The sequence below is a fragment of the Mobula birostris genome, chromosome 4 (assembly GCF_030028105.1).
Source record: "Mobula birostris isolate sMobBir1 chromosome 4, sMobBir1.hap1, whole genome shotgun sequence".
Classification (NCBI taxonomy): domain Eukaryota; kingdom Metazoa; phylum Chordata; class Chondrichthyes; order Myliobatiformes; family Myliobatidae; genus Mobula; species Mobula birostris.
In genome coordinates, this window is record NC_092373.1 from 92,865,697 (window position 1) to 92,881,871 (window position 16,175).

At 40.6% G+C, this 16,175-nt stretch overlaps 1 protein-coding gene across 1 annotated transcript in view; it reads left to right on the top strand.

Moving 5' to 3' along the window:
- The window catches only part of wdr33 (WD repeat domain 33), a 154,174-nt gene that overhangs the window by 95,350 nt on the left and 42,649 nt on the right, over positions 1 to 16,175 (top strand). Inside the window, exons 8-11 of the mRNA XM_072255759.1 lie at positions 2,545 to 2,671; positions 4,315 to 4,469; positions 8,882 to 8,960; positions 9,266 to 9,376. Of these exons, the coding sequence (XP_072111860.1) occupies positions 2,545 to 2,671; positions 4,315 to 4,469; positions 8,882 to 8,960; positions 9,266 to 9,376 (472 nt within the window). The remainder of the gene's footprint in view (positions 1 to 2,544; positions 2,672 to 4,314; positions 4,470 to 8,881; positions 8,961 to 9,265; positions 9,377 to 16,175) is intronic.

The window sequence follows — 16,175 nt, forward strand, 5'->3', positions numbered from 1 at the left end:
CTCTTCTAAAGAAAGATCTGTTTATTTGCACCATGCCTTGATCAGAATAATTTTCTGAGAATGTTAGAAGAATTGTAGAGATGCATAAAGCTGGAAAAAGCTACAAAAACATTTCTAAAGATCTGAGTGTTCATCAGTCCACAGAAAGAGAAATTGCCTACAAATGAAAGAAATTCAATACTTCTGCTATTCTCCCTAGGAGTGGGTATCCTGCACAACATACAATGCTGAAGGAGGTGAAGTAGAACCCCAGGGTAACAGCAAAAGACCTGCAGGAATTTCTAGAACTTACTGAAGTCTCTATTTATGTGTCCACTAAAAGAAAAGCACTGAATAAGAATGGTGTTCCTGGAAGGACACCATGGAGGAAACCACTGCTCTCCAAAAAAAACATTGCTGCAAGTCTCAAGTTTGCAAAAGACCACGTGGATGTTCTACAATGCTTCTGGGACTATGTTCTGTGGACAGCTGAAACAGAAGTTTAGTTTTTTGGCAGAAATGCACATTGTTATGTTAGGAAGAGAAAAGGGTACTACACACCAACACCAAAACCTCATCCCAGCTGTGAAGTATGGTGGAAGGAGCATCATGGTTTGGGGCTGCTTTGCTGCTTCAGGGCCTGAAGCTTGCAATCGTTGAGGGAACAATGAATTCAAAATCGTATCAAGGCATCTTACAGGAGACTGTCAGGGTAGCAGCCGTCACCTGAAGCTGGATGATAGAAGTGGGATGATACAACAAGGTAATGATCTGAAACACCAGAGTAAATCTATCCATATTATCATTTGGCCTTAGCAGTCACATACTTACAGAAACTGATTGCAATGTTTCAACGGTAAACCCGACCGTCTTTGGGTTTACAGTTGAAACGTTGCAATCGGTATCTATAAGTGTGTGACTGTTATGGCCAAAGGATGGTATGGATAGATTTCATAACAGTCACAAAGCTTCCATAGTCACAAGAGTAAATCAACAGAATGCTTTAAAAAGAAGAAAATCTGTGTTTTGGAATGGCCAAGTCAGAGTCCAGACCTTAACCCAATTGAGATGTTGTGGCATGTCCTGAAGAGGGCTGTTCATGCAAGGTATCCCAGAAGTATTGATGAACTGCTTGAATAGCGTAAAATTCTTCCTCACCGTTGTGCAATTCTGATGAGAAACTACAGGAAATGTTTGGTGGAGATTATTGCTGCTAATGGAAGTTATACCAGTTATTAAATACAAGGACTCGCATACTTTTCCTAGCATGGACTGTGAATGATTCAACAATGTGTTAAATAAGGACATGAAAAGTACAATTGTTTGTGTGTTAGTATAGACAGTTTGTCTTTGTCCATTATTGTGACTTAAATGAAGATCAGAACACAGTTTATGAGTAATTAATGCAGTAAAGCAAAAGATTCTCAAACTTTACTTTGCAACTGTAGATGAAAGAGGGGTTACTTTCTAAACCAGGTTACCATGTCTTTGCTTTGCTGTGGTTTAATTTGCTGTATATGACTGGAGAGGAAGGGTAATGTTACTTGCAGAGCTTAGCAGAAAGATGGACTGCATTGTGTTGTGCCTTAGTTGAACACATTGTTTATGCAGTTGGGCTGGCCATTGCTGGGATTAAAGCATGTTTCAGAAGTACAAAGGATGAGTTTTTTGTGTCGGGTTAATAAGACAATTACTCTATGGTCACAGGAGGTGAAGCCAAATTGATCTTATGCTGCTGTAGCCCATCCACTTCAAGGTTTGATGTGTTGTGCATTCAGCGATGCTTGAATGCACGTCACTGTTGTAACGGATGATTATTTGAGTTACTGTTGCCTAGTGGTAGCTTGAACCAGTGTGGCCATTCTGCTCTGACCTCTCATTAATAAGGCATTTTTGCTCACTGGATGATATTTCTTTTTCACACCATTCTCTATAAACTCTGGTGACTTGTGCGTGAAAATCCCAGGAGATCAGCAGTTTTAGAAGTACTCAAACTGCCCCGTCTGGCACCAATAATCATTGCACAGTTAAGGTCACTTAGGTCACGTTTATTCCTCATTCTGATATTTGGACTGAATAACTAAACCTTTTGACTGTTCTCCATGCTTTTATTCATTGAGTTGCTGCCACATGATTGGCTGATTAGATACTTCTATTGCAAGTGTACCTAATAAAGTGGCCACTGAGTGTAAGTGCCAAACTTATTTATTTATTGGTTGATTGAGATACAATGTGGAATAGACCATTCTGGCACTTTGAGCCACACCGCCCACCAATCCCCGATTTAATCCTAGCCAAATCACGGAGCAATTTATAATAATCAACTTACCGACTGATGGAAACCCATGTGGTCACAGGAAGAACGGACATGCTGTTTTCAGGCACAGCAGGAAATGAACCCGGGTGCCTGTACTGTAAAGCAATGTACTAACCACCACACGCTACTGTACCTCCCCTTTTCTGATCATGTGGATTGATTGACTGAGTTCCAAGTGCAGTTTAATGAGAAGATTGTAAAGTAGTTTGCTTTGAGTAATACTTGTAATGTATTTGTGCTCTCACTAGGACATGGTGCTGATGTGAAGTGTGTAGACTGGCATCCCACCAAGGGATTGGTTGTATCTGGAAGTAAAGACAGTCAACAGCCAATCAAATTCTGGGATCCTAAGAACGGTCAAAGTCTTGCAACACTGTAAGTCATGATGGTTTCAATGCAAATGCTGTTCACAATGTATTGCTGTCTAGGCCACTAATGAGATTAACTCAGCTAGAAGTCTAGCAGGGAGGAAGTATTTTCATTGAAGTTAAAGAGGAATTTCAAGCTTTTAATTTCCTGGATCCTCCGCCACAAAATTTGAGACACAAACGAAGGAAAATACTGATTCTGTTTAATGGATTCTGCATTGTTAAGCTCTGGCCTATTATGGTCCAGAGAGCAAAGCCATAGTTTAGTTCTGTTGCGGTGGACTAGAGTTACAGTAATTCTCAGTTGAAGAAGAAAGTTTCAAATAAGTCATGATTTAGATTCTGATCACAGTTGAGGCATGTTATTAGTCACTCATACAATTTCTTCCTGGGGTGCCAGTATAAGGAGTATTCCAAATTAGGAACATTTGCATTATTTTTGGCCTTTACTGTGGTATTAATTGCTGCAGGAACTGGGAGTAACATATGGTACCTGTTGTGCAGTCAGGTCCAGGTTTGAAACATAAAGAGAGTTCAGAGCTCTGGGAGCTGTCAGCTAAGAATAGACAGTTGAGGCTCTGTAGGCAATCGTGTGTCTGAAACAAAGAGCAGCAGACACTGCAGATTTTGTTACATCTTTTATAGGAAATTAACTGCTGACCATGAAAAAGGGTGTATGCCAAAGAATGCAGTGAATATGTAATTTGAATTGGAGGATTGTGGGCAGGTAGTACAATCCCTGGGATAGTAATATGCAGCTTGACACACAATGTAATGTATTCATGGCTGTGGGTAAAAGTACATGATACTGGGAAAAGAATTTTGTGTTGTATGAAGTAGTTGTGCAGATAATTGCAGTACAGGAGTAATGACTTAATAGATGGCAAAGATTAATTTTAAGTAATCTTGCAGTTTTCAGCACTCAGTTTAAAGGCATCAGACACAAGATTCCCTAGTATGGTATTCACTAGGATAGGGAGAGAGTTAAGGTGCTGGACCAGTAAAACATAAACAATAATTGAGGGAGGGGATTTAATAGTAGACTTTGTTTACATTTTAGAATTCCATTAAGTAAGTTGGGAAATTTTGTTTTCTCTTGTGGTTGCAAGCCACAATTTAAAAAACATTGCAGTGAGATTAGATAATAGGCAAAATTTCTGTTTGTTGAAGTGTGGCATGTTTTTACTGATGGTGCATTATTTGGTCGGGACAGAGATACTTGTACCAAACATTTAGATGCTTATAGAAGCCAAGATCATTGCAAGGTTTTTGGATAAAAGTAGGATAGTGAGATTATTTTAGTATTGCTCCTTTAAAGAATGACTTCCTTATGTGCTGTACCTCCACCGTATGGACGAAGATTGCTGCATTGTTAGAAAAACCTAAACTGGTTCACTATCTTCCGGGAACAAATCTTAATATTTTTACCCAGTCCAACCCTGGAAATATAGTTGATTCCTAACTACCACCCTAGAGATGGGCAAAATCCAGTCCTGCCTCTGATTTCCACAATCCATAAGTGGAAAAAAAATGTTGACATTTGTACCATTGAACTGTTTGAAATAATGATTAAATTCATTGTGCTTTGCAGTGTTAGATCTGTAATTGTGTTTATGTAGTTCATACGCTGATTATGATGTTTCTTCCCAGTCATGCTCACAAGAACACAGTCATGGAAGTTAAATGGAATCAGAATGGTAACTGGCTTCTCACAGCATCGCGTGATCACCTCTGTAAAATGTTTGACATTCGGAACTTGAAGGAGGAGCTTCAAGTCTTCCGAGGACACAAAAAGGAAGCTACAGGTCAGTAATAGTTGTCTTTACCAAATCTGTGGACGTTAGGAACACAGACTACCAGAGTCAGACAAAATCCTAAACTCTCATAATATGTGTGCTGAACATAATGCCTAATCTAAATTTCTTCTGCATTTGCATAACCCATATCTCTCTATTCCCTGTATTATATTCATTCATATGCCTATCTCCCTTAAGCTTTCTACTGAGTTGATGAGAGACCCACACATGGTGTTTCATAGAACAGAATGTGCTCATTAAACCCAATCAGGTATAACGATTGTCTACGGTTGGAATGTATATGACCATATGTAAGATATTTGGCAGAGTCCCTTGGAAGAGATTGTCACTACTGTAAATCTCATGTGATGGAAAACACTTTGTTAATGTGGCAAAGAAACAGGTTGAGCATCAGGAAGTAGGGACTAAGGATGGTGGCTAGGTACTGCTTGTGGCAGGAGGATAATGGTGTCCTGTAAGGTGATGGAAACATCAAGTTACAAGGAGTTATTAAACAAATAGGAAGAACAGTGGGAATTGGAAGGCAAAAGTGATATCAACACTGAGCCTAAATTTTCAAAATGGGGAAATGCTATAAATATTGTAGGCTCAATGGGATGTATGAATATGTGTTTTTACGTCATAAGGAATGAAATGAAATTTTACTAGAAACTGAAGGTGGTGGAATTTGGAGCTCTCTTTTTTGCTGCATGTATACTCTACATCAACATGTTTATCCAAATTTGTGTTTCTCTCATAGCTTTCACAGGATTTTATTTTTATTTACTAGTTCACTTGAATGTGAATGGAGCTGTATCCTAGGCCAAACTGGATAAAGATGTCCTGTTTCCTTCCCAGATGGCTTTTGGAACAGTCCTGTAGTTTCAAAGTTACCATTAATGAAGCACACCTTAGTAGGATTCAAACTTGTGTCTCCAATGGTGAAAATTCATGGATATTAGTCCAATAAGTCAGCCATTATTCTGCCATGCCTTGTCAGTGAAGACCTGTTTTAAGTTTTATTTTTTCCCTGAGTTTCAACAATATCACAGAACCCAACGTATTGATATTGAGGTTGGGAGCATATTTTGTGTCCAGTTTGGAGTGTTAAATCCATTTTGTATTCTATTGGTGTCTTGGTTGGTCTTTTTTTCATTTGTTTTATTTGTCCACAGCTATCAAACTCAACAGTTTGAATGGAAGAAAATTATCTGCCCTTGATACTATGCTAAAGGAGACTAAGTTCCATCTCGTCACATAGAGGATTAAGTAGTGACAAATACTTGCTTCAGTGTTTCAAATAAAAGCATTCCATGCTAATCAACCCTATAGAGTCAACCAGGACTAGGAGTGGGAGGGGTGGGGTGTGGTAGCTTCTTCCTGTTTTTCTGAACAGTACAGCTTAATGATTTTAATGTTACAATGAAATAAACCAACACAAAAATAACTATCACTGCAGTTAGTTGGGTATCCCCTTTTAATTTTTTAAGTTCTTGCAAGAAATCCCCAAGGTCCAGCTTGTCATTACATGCAACAGAGTAACCTGTATGTTAAGAATAGTCTTGTTTTGATTTGTTGTTTATCAACAATATGCAGAGTGAAAAATAAGTACAGTCCTCAGTTAATTTGTAAAGACTAATTCTGTAAATTTTTACACTAGATTTGAATCTTCCTCCGGTATCTGCAGTGTAAGCACTACTATCTGAACTTTCTCTTGGTAAATGGGCCCTGTGCTCAGGAAAGGGATAGATAGGAAAAATTTCCGGGGCACTGGAATTTATGACAAGGTTACTATAGTATTCGTAAACACCTATCCGCTTGAATACATTGTATCAGAAAGGTTGATGATAATGATGGAAACTAATACGTGATCTGACCATTATGTTCAAGTTAAAGCTAATGCGTTTACTTACAGATGCTTACATTTGCAGATGCTGGAAGAAAGTTCATATTTATTGTTGTAGCGTACTGAGGATTGTACTTATTTTTCATTCTGCATATTGTTGGTAAATATAATACAAAAATACTCAAGGTCACCCTGAGTTACTTGCAATTCACAGTAAAACAAAATGGAAATCTGAAAGAAAATGCAGGTCAGCAGTAAGGTCAGTGGCCTGAAATGTTAACTTTTGTTTCTTTTTCCATAAATATACCTGCTTAGTATTTCTAGGCTGTCTTTATTATGAATGGTGTTAATATGGAAGGAGATAATTAAAGGTAAAAACAGACATTAAATATGAGCTTCTCTTCGAAACATATTTGTAACTTCATTGGTAGCATCCATCTGTCTTGAAGGACAATGGGGATGAGCTATGGGTCAGTCCAGTGTCGAGTTGACCTCTCCGGGGTACAAGCCTGAGCGGAAGGAATGAAGATCCTGGTATGCCCAGTTGTCAAGTTCCCCTTCTTGGCCTCAGATGTGTAGTCCAAAGGAAAGCGAAGCAATACGTTTGGCACCAGCTTGGCTGCAGGAGCTGTCTGAAGGATGTTCAGTGATGTCCAGCCGCCTTAGGAGCTCCACTCTTGATTTTCTGTCTAGGTTTACTCCCGTAGCCTTTGACGCTCCTGAGACTGCCCACAAGGCAGGGGGACTGCTTACCCTAGTCAGGGATCTGGTTCACGCAATGGTAGACCTCTGTCCTACATGTGCAGACGACAGACCACTTCCACCCATCTTTAGTTCAGCCTGAGTCCAAAAGGAGTTCAGTTTCTGTGTGTCGCCAGTGAGGAGAAGCTACATGAAGCTTGCTGTTGGAGAGATTGTGTACTGGCAGGGAGAGACTTGCATTTCAGCTCTTCTTTTCGCAAGACTGCTAGCCAGCGATGGAAGCTGTGAGCGAGAGCTACAAGCACTACCCACAGTACTACCACTACCAAACTAGATGTGTCACAACAACCATTGTGACACCATTGGTCATGCAATTAATCCATGCAATTTGATTTTCTTGATTGATATCACCCTATTTTATTTCAGAGGAAATTGAGCAAAAATGAAACAGTTTTCATGCTTTAACATTACTTTCCTGTTAAGTATTAGCATTGATCCAATTTATATTTTAACAAATCATTAGGATGAATTTGTCTTTCTCAGTTTTAAGGCTTGCATTTTAAAGAGCAAATGCCATACCAAAAAGCAACATAATATTTATAATTTTTTTATTGGCTGTTGTGCAGTGAAATAAACTGCTTATTTTATACACTGATTTGATTTTAAAAAATTTGAAAATAATGTTGTCCAGAAGTTTCTTCAGAAATCCGAAATGAGGTGAAAATCTTACGGTTACAGCTGTTTTGTTACATGTTCATCATAGTACAGGTCAGTCAGAGTCAGCCTGTACCTGCAAGCAAGGCTGAAAAGTAACGAGAAAGTTGTGAGCATTCACACTTCAGCTTTGCAGACAAATAAACTACAGAAGTACAGTCAGTGTCACTTTATTAAGTACTCCCTTTACTTGACAAAGTGGCCACTAAGTGTATGTTCGTGATACTCTGCTGCTGTAGGTTCAACGCGTTATACATTCAGAGACGCTTTTCTGCACGCCACTTGTAACACATGGTTATTTGAGTTTCTGTCATCTTCCTGTCAGTTTGAATCAGTCTAGCCATCCTCCTTTGACTTTTTTCATAACAGGGTGTTTTTGACCACAAAACTGTCACTCTGGATATTTTTTTGTTTTTCACAGTATTCTCTGTAAATTCTAGAGACTGTTGTGTGTGAAAATCCCAGTAGTTTCTGAGATGCTCAAACCACCCTATCTGACACCAACAATCATTCCACGGTCAGAGTCAGTTAGATCACATTTCTTCCTCATTCTGATGTTTGGTGTGAACAACAGCTGAACCTTTTGACCATGTCTGCATGTGTTTATGTATTGAGTTGCTGCCTTGTGAATGGTTGATTAGATATTTGCATTAACAAGCAGGTATTGAGGTATACCTGATGAAGTGGCCACTGAGAGTATATATTCTGTAGATGCTGGAAAACTTGAGCAACACCCTCAAAATGTTGGAGGAACTCAGCAAGCCTCATAGCATCTGTGGAGGGAATCTAGGTTTCGGGCTTAGGCCCTTCATCACGACTGGAAAGGAAGGGAGAAGAAGCCCGACTTGTTGATTTCCTCCAGCAATTTGTGTCTGCTGCTACAGAAATACAGTACAAGATACTAAAAGGTTAAAGACAAATGGGTGATTGTACAAATATAAAGAAGCAAAAACTACTCGGAAAAACATAAAAACAACAATTTGGCCCCTAATCCAACATAAATTTAAAAAGTTTTTTTTTTTATCACATTTACTTGTCTTTTTACAGAAAAGAGAGTAAAAATTTCCCTAAAAGTCTCATAGTATAATTAACAGAAACATATTGTAAGGTGATTTAACCCTGTATCCTCTTTTAATTCCTGACTTCTGTTTGCTTATAGCTGTGGCTTGGCATCCAGTGCATGAGGGGTTGTTTGCCAGTGGGGGATCTGATGGCTCTTTGCTCTTCTGGCATGTTGGGTAAGTAAAATTCAAAATAATAATCAAAATAAATGTCCTCTGCTCTTTTTCTGCCCTTTTGACTTGTTCAGTTAAAAGTAGGCCCATATATAATTTTTCTAGCCTGCATCTGAATACACTGTAATCAATACCACACAAACCCACAAGAAAACAAGTTCTGCTCCCATGGCCAATATCTCTTCAGTATCTCTTCAGTCCATGTTTGCAAAACTTGATGACGACCTGTATTTTTATGCTGTTCTCGTTAATGTTCCACATTGCACCTTAACTGATCAGATTTTGTTAATGGATTTATTTGATTACAGTGTGGAGAAGGAGGTTGGAGGAATGGAGATGGCTCATGAAGGGATGATCTGGAGCCTGGCCTGGCACCCACTTGGACACATACTTTGTTCAGGATCCAATGACCACACCAGGTATACTTCAACTGAAAATAAATCAGAGGACCTCATGATCTTCACGAATATGTCATGCATAGAAATTTACAGTCAGGAAGGAGGGCCATACTGGCCAAAGTGAGAGTTATTCAGATTGATTCCACTTCCTCGTTCTCAATCTTTAGACTGGGGGTTGCAACACTTCAGGTGGTTTCTGAATATAGCAAATGTTTCTGCCACCACACGTTTCAGTTCTTGAGTTCCAGGCTACAACCACAATTTGTAATGTCCCTTCAGTCTTTCTTCAACATATCAAGGCTACGCTTAGTGGCCACTTTATTAGTACCTCCTGTACCTAATAAAGTGGCCACTGCGTGTATATTCATGGTCTTCTGCTGCAGTAGCCTGTCCATTTCAAGGGTCAATGTGTTAGGCATTCAGAGATGTTCCTCTGCACACCACTGTTGTGATAGATGGTTGAGTTACTGTCGCTTTCCTATGAGCTTGAACCAGTTTGGCCATTCTCCTTTGACCTCTCATTAACAAGAACTGCCACTCACTGAATGTTTTTTGCACCATTCCCTGTAAACTCTACAGACTGTTATGCGTGAAAAATGTAGGAGATCAGCAGTATCTGAGATACTCAAACCACCATGTTTGGCATCAACAATCATTCCACAGTCCAAGACATTTAGATCACATTTCTTCTCCATTCTAATGTTTGGCCTGAACCTCTTGACAATGTCTCCATATTCTTGTGTATTCAGTTGTTGCCATATGATTGGCTGGTTAGATACTTGGTGCAGAGCAGGTGTACAGATGTTCTTAATAAAGTGGTCTCTGGGTGTATGTTACCAGATTATGCTATTGGAAATAGGTCATTTTGTTTGGCATACTGAGGTCTTCAGTCTTGCTTCAGCTTCCCCCAGCCCAGCAAACCAGTGATCTATAACTGAACTACTTTGGCATTATGCGCTGTACTGCCTTCGTATCCTTCCTGTAATCTTATACTGGTAATTGTACTCTAGCTGTGGCATCAGTGGTATTTTATGCAGTTCTGCTGTGGTCAAATTGATTTTCGAATCTTTGTATCGGCTAATAAATGAAAGCTTACCTTAAGCATAATAACATTTGTTTATCTTGCTACCGTAAGTGATTTAATGCATTGCATTCCAAGATCCATCCTTTCATCTGCACATAGAATCCTACCATGTATTCCATATGTCCTTGACTTGCTTTTCTTCCCAAAGGTATTACCTCACCATTCACTCATTCATACAGTGCAGAAACATCCTTCTGTCAATCATGTCCATCCAACATTACTGGATTAAATTTTGTTTTAGGTTTATCACATACCACATAACTGATACCTTCCTGCAGCCTTCTTTACCAACTGTACTGCTTCTACAACCTTACAACAAACAGCTTTAAAACTCATTTGCTCTTTCCCTTAGCTTGAGCAATATATGGATTCAACTTGTCAATTTCTTTAAGTTCGCATGGGTTACTCTTCATTTGAACCTTGTAAGACACTTTACTAACATAATATAGATATCAAATACACAAAGCTCATCAACTTTGTTACTTCATCACATTTATTCATGATCTTCCATTAATAAATTAATGCTGCCACATAATTAGCCTTTGAGGGCTAATTTATTCCATCCTTTAATAATCTCAATACATTACTAACAGTCTACTAAATATTCTGTAATAAAAAATTTTAAATGCTGAAAAAAAAACTCAGCAGATTGAGCAGAGTTAATATTTTAATTGTCCACCCTTAGTTCTTTTTAAATGAAGGATTATCTTTGTGGTTTCTGGTCCTCCAGGAAAATATTAATAAGCACAAAGAATTGGAAAATAGTGCTTCAAGTCTTCCCACTTTTACTCTTCCTGAAGGCTGTCAGAAATCTTTTATAGTTACCAAACTAATTTTTGGTTGGATTTAATTCATTCCCTTAATTTATTATTGAATAATGCACTTTCTAGAGCCTTGGCTCTGATTATGCAGTCAGTCTGCCTGTCACACCTTCAAAGAATTCAAGCAAATTTGTCAAACATGATTTACCTTTCATAAAAACAGGTTGACTCCACTTCCCTAAATGAATAGTTATTGACTAGTATCTTGTCAACAATACATGCAATAAATACTAACTGGCTTTGAACAGGGGACTCATGTTGGCTATTTTTCAGTCTTCTGGTTCGTTCCTGGAATTTAGGAGGTTTTGAATAAATTCAACGAATGGGTCTATTGTGACTACAGCCACTTCCTTAAAGATGCAGGCTACTGAACCCTGGTAATTTGTCTGTCTCTAGCCCTGTAAAAGTTTCTATAATATTTTATCCCTCATGATTTCAAATAACTGGGAGGAAATTAGAAAACATAGAAAATAGGTGCAGGAGTAGGCCATTTGGCCCTTCGAGCCTGCACCGCCATTTATTATGATCATGGCTGATCATCCAACTCAGAACCCTGCACCAGCCTTCCCTCCATACCCTCTGATCCCCCTAGCCACAAGGGCCATATCTAACTCCCTCTTAAATATAGCCAATGAACTGGCCTCAACTGTTTCCTGTGGCAAAGAATTCCACAGATTCACCACTCTCTGTGTGAAGAAGTTTTTCCTAATCTCAGTCCTAAAAGGCTTCGCCTTTATCCTCAAACTGTGACCCCTCGTTCTGGACTTCCCCAACATCGGCAACAATCTTCCTGCACCTAGCCTGTCCAATCTCTTTAGGATTTTATACGTTTCAGTCAGATCCCCCCTCAATCTTCTAAATTCCAACGAGTATAAGCCTAGTTCATCCAGTCTTTCTTCATATGAAAGTCCTGCCATCCCAGGAATCAATCTGGTGAACCTTCTTTGTACTCCCTCTACGGCAAGGATGTCTTTCCTCAGATTAGGGGACCAAAATTGCACACAATACTCCAGGTGTGGTCTCACCAAGGCCTTGTACAACTGCAGTAGTACCTCCCTGCTCCTGTACTCGAATCCTCTTGCTATAAATGCCAGCATACCATTCGCCTTTTTCACCGCCTGCTGTACCTGCATGCCCACTTTCAATGACTGGTGTATAATGACACCCAGGTCTCGTTGCACCTCCCCTTTTACCAATTGGCCACCATTCAGATAACAATCTGTTTTCCTATTTTTGCCACCAAAGTGGATAACTTCACATTTATCTACATTAAATTACATCTGCCATGAATTTGCCCACTCACCCAACCTATCCAAGTCACCCTGCATCCTCTTAGCATCCTCCTCACAGCTAACACTGCCGCCCAGCTTTGTGTCATCCTCAGACTTGGAGATGCTGCATTTAATTCCCTCATCCAAGTCATTAACATATATTGTAAACAACTGGGGTCCCAGCACTGAGCCTTACGGTACCCCACTCGTCACTGCCTGCCATTCTGAAAAGGTCCCGTTTATTCCCACTCTTTGCTTCCTGTCTGCTAACCAATTCTCTATCCACATCAATACCTTACCCCCAATACCGTGTGCTTTAAGTTTGTACACTAATCTCCTGTGTGGGACCTTGTCAAAAGCCTTTTGAAAATCCAAATATACCACATCCACTGGTTCTCCCCTATCCACTCTACTACTTACATCCTCAAAAAATTCTGTGAGATTCGTCAGACATGATTTTCCTTTCACAAATCCATGCTGACTTTGTCCGATGATTTCACCGCTTTCCAAGTGTGTTGTTATCACATCTTTGATAACTGACTCCAGCAGTTTCTCCACCACCGACGTTAGGCTAACCGGTCTATAATTCCCCGGTTTCTCTCTCCCTCCTTTTTTGAAAAGTGGGGTTACGTTAGCCACCCTCCAATCCTCAGGAACTAGTCCAGAATCTAACGAGTTTTGAAAAATTATCACTAATGCATCCACTATTTTTTGGGCTACTTCCTTAAGCACTCTGGGATGCAGACCATCTGGCCCTGGGGATTTATCTGCCTTTAATCCCTTCAATTTACCTAACACCACTTCCCTACTAACATGTACTAACATGTATGCCTCCATCTCACTGGACTCTCTGTCCCCTACTATTTCTGGAAGATTATTTATGTCCTCCTTAGTGAAGACAGAACCAAAGTAATTATTCAATTGGTCTGCCATGTCCTTGCTCCCCATAATCAATTCACCTGTTTCTATCTGTAGAGGACCTACATTTGTCTTTACCAGTCTTTTCCTTTTTACATTTCTATAAAAGCTTTTACAGTCAGTTTTTATGTTCCCTGCCAGTTTTCTCTCATAATCTTTTTTCCCCTTCCTAATTAAGCCCTTTGTCCTCCTCTGCTGAACTCTGAATTTCTCCCAGTCCTCAGGTGAGCCACTTTTTCTGGCTAATTTCTTTGGAATTGATACTATCCCTAATTTCTCTTGTCAGCCACGGGTGCACTACCTTCCTTGATTTATTCTTTTGCCAAACTGGGATGAACAATTGTTGTAGTTCATCCATGCAATCGTTAAATGCTTGCCATTGCATATCCACCGTCAATCCTTTAAGTGTCATTTGCCAGTCTATCTTAGCTAATTCACGTCTCATACCTTCAAAGTTACCCCTCTTTAAGTGCAGAACCTTTGTTTCTGAATTAACTATGTCACTCTCCATCTTAATGAAGAATTCCACCATATTATGGTCACTCTTACCCAAGGGGCCTCTCACGACAAGATTGCTACTTAACCCTTCCTCATTGCTCAAAACCCAGTCTAGAATAGCCTGCTCTCTAGTTGGTTCCTCGACATGTTGGTTCAAAAAACCATCCCGCATACATTCCAAGGAATCCTCTTCCTCAGCACCTTTACCAATTTGGTTCACCCAATCTACATGTAGATTGAAGTCACCCATTATAACTGCTGTTCCTTTATTGCACACATTTCTAATTTCCTGTTTAATACCATCCCCGACCTCACTACTACTGTTAGGTGGCCTGTACACAACTCCCACCAGCATTTTCTGCCCCTTAGTGTTATGCAGCTCTACCCATATCAATTCCATATCTTCCCGGCTTATGTCCTTCCTTTCTATTGTGTTAATCTCCTCTTTAACCAGCAACGCCACCCCACCTCCTTTTCTTTCATGTCTATCCCTCCTGAATATTGAATATCCCTGAACGTTGAGCTCCCATCCTTGGTCACCCTGGAGCCATGTCTCTGTGATCCCAACTATATCATAATCATTAATAACAATCTGCACTTTCAATTCATCCACCTTGTTACAAATGCTCCTTGCTTTGACACACAAAGCCTTCAGGTGCTCTTTTACAACTCTCTTCGCCCTTATACAACTATGTTGAAAAGTGGCCCTTTTTGATGCTTGCCCTGGATTTGTCGGCCTGCCACTTTTACTTTTCTCCACAGTACTTTTTGCTTCTACCCTCACTTTACACCCCTCTGTCTCTCTGCACTGGTTCCCATCCCCCTGTTGTGAACTAACCTCCTCTCGCCTAGCCTCTTTAATTTGATTCCCACCCCCCAACCATTCTAGTTTAAAGTCACCTCAGTAGCCCTCGCTAATCTCCCTGCCAGGATATTGGTCCCCCTAGGATTCAAGTGTAACCCGTCCTTTTTGTACAGGTCACGCCTGCGCCAAAAGAGGTCCCAATGATCTAAAAACTTGAATCCCTGCCTCCTGCTCCAATCCCTCAGCCACGCATTTATCCTCCACCTCATCGCATTCCTACTCTCACTGTCGCGTGGCACAGGCAGTAATCCCGAGATTACTACCTTTGCGGTCCTTTTTCTCAACTCCCTTCCTAGCTCCCTGTATTCTCCTTTCAGGACCTCTTCTCTTTTCCTACCTATGTCATTGGTACCTATATGTACCATGACCTCTGGCTCCTCACCCTCCCACTTCAGGATATCTTGGACACGATCAGAGATATCCTGGACCCTGGCACCAGGGAGGCAAACTACCATCCGGGTCTCTGGACTGCGTCCACAGAATCGCCTATCTGACCCCCTTACTATCGAGTTCCCTATCACAACTGCCCTCCTCTTCCTTTCCCTACCCTTCTGAGCTACAGGGCCGGACTCTGTGCCGGAGGCACGGCCACTGTTGCTTCCCCTGGGTAAGCTGTCCCCCCCAACAGTACTCAAACAGGAGTACCTATTGTTAAGGGGCACAGCCACCGGGGTACTCTCTATTACCTGATTCTTCCCCTTCCCCCTCCTAACCGTGACCCACTTGTCTGCCTCCCGTGGCCCTGGTGTGACCACCTGCATATAACTCCTCTCTATCAACTCCTCACTCTCCCTGACCAGACGAAGGTCATCGAGCTGCAGCTCCAGTTCCGTAACGCGGTCCCGTAGGAGCTGCATCTCGCTGCACCTGGCGCAGATGTGGACGTCCGGAAGGGTTGGAGACTCCAGGGCCTCCCACATCCGACACCGAGAACAACAAACTGCCCTCACACTCATACTGCCCCTCTCCTCAAATAACAACAGAAAATGAATGCCAAACCTTCCTCGCCAAACCTTACATCACAAGTGATGTAAAATCCCACTGGGAATATAAGCAAAATCCTCTATGGTGAGGACTGATGCATGAACTAACTGCCATTCCTTTGTTTCCTGTTATTAATTCGCCAGCCTCAATCTTTTGAGATCCCATGAAGTCATAAGACATAGGAGCAGAATTGAGCTATTCAGCCTATTGAGTCTGCTCTACCATTCTGTTATGGCTGATCTATTATCCATCTCAGCCTCATACTCCTACCTTCTCCCTGTAATGCTTTACATCCTAATTAAACAAGAACCTATCTCAACCTCCAATTTAAATATACTCAATGACTTGGCTTCCAGAGCAGTCTGTGGCAATAAGTTCC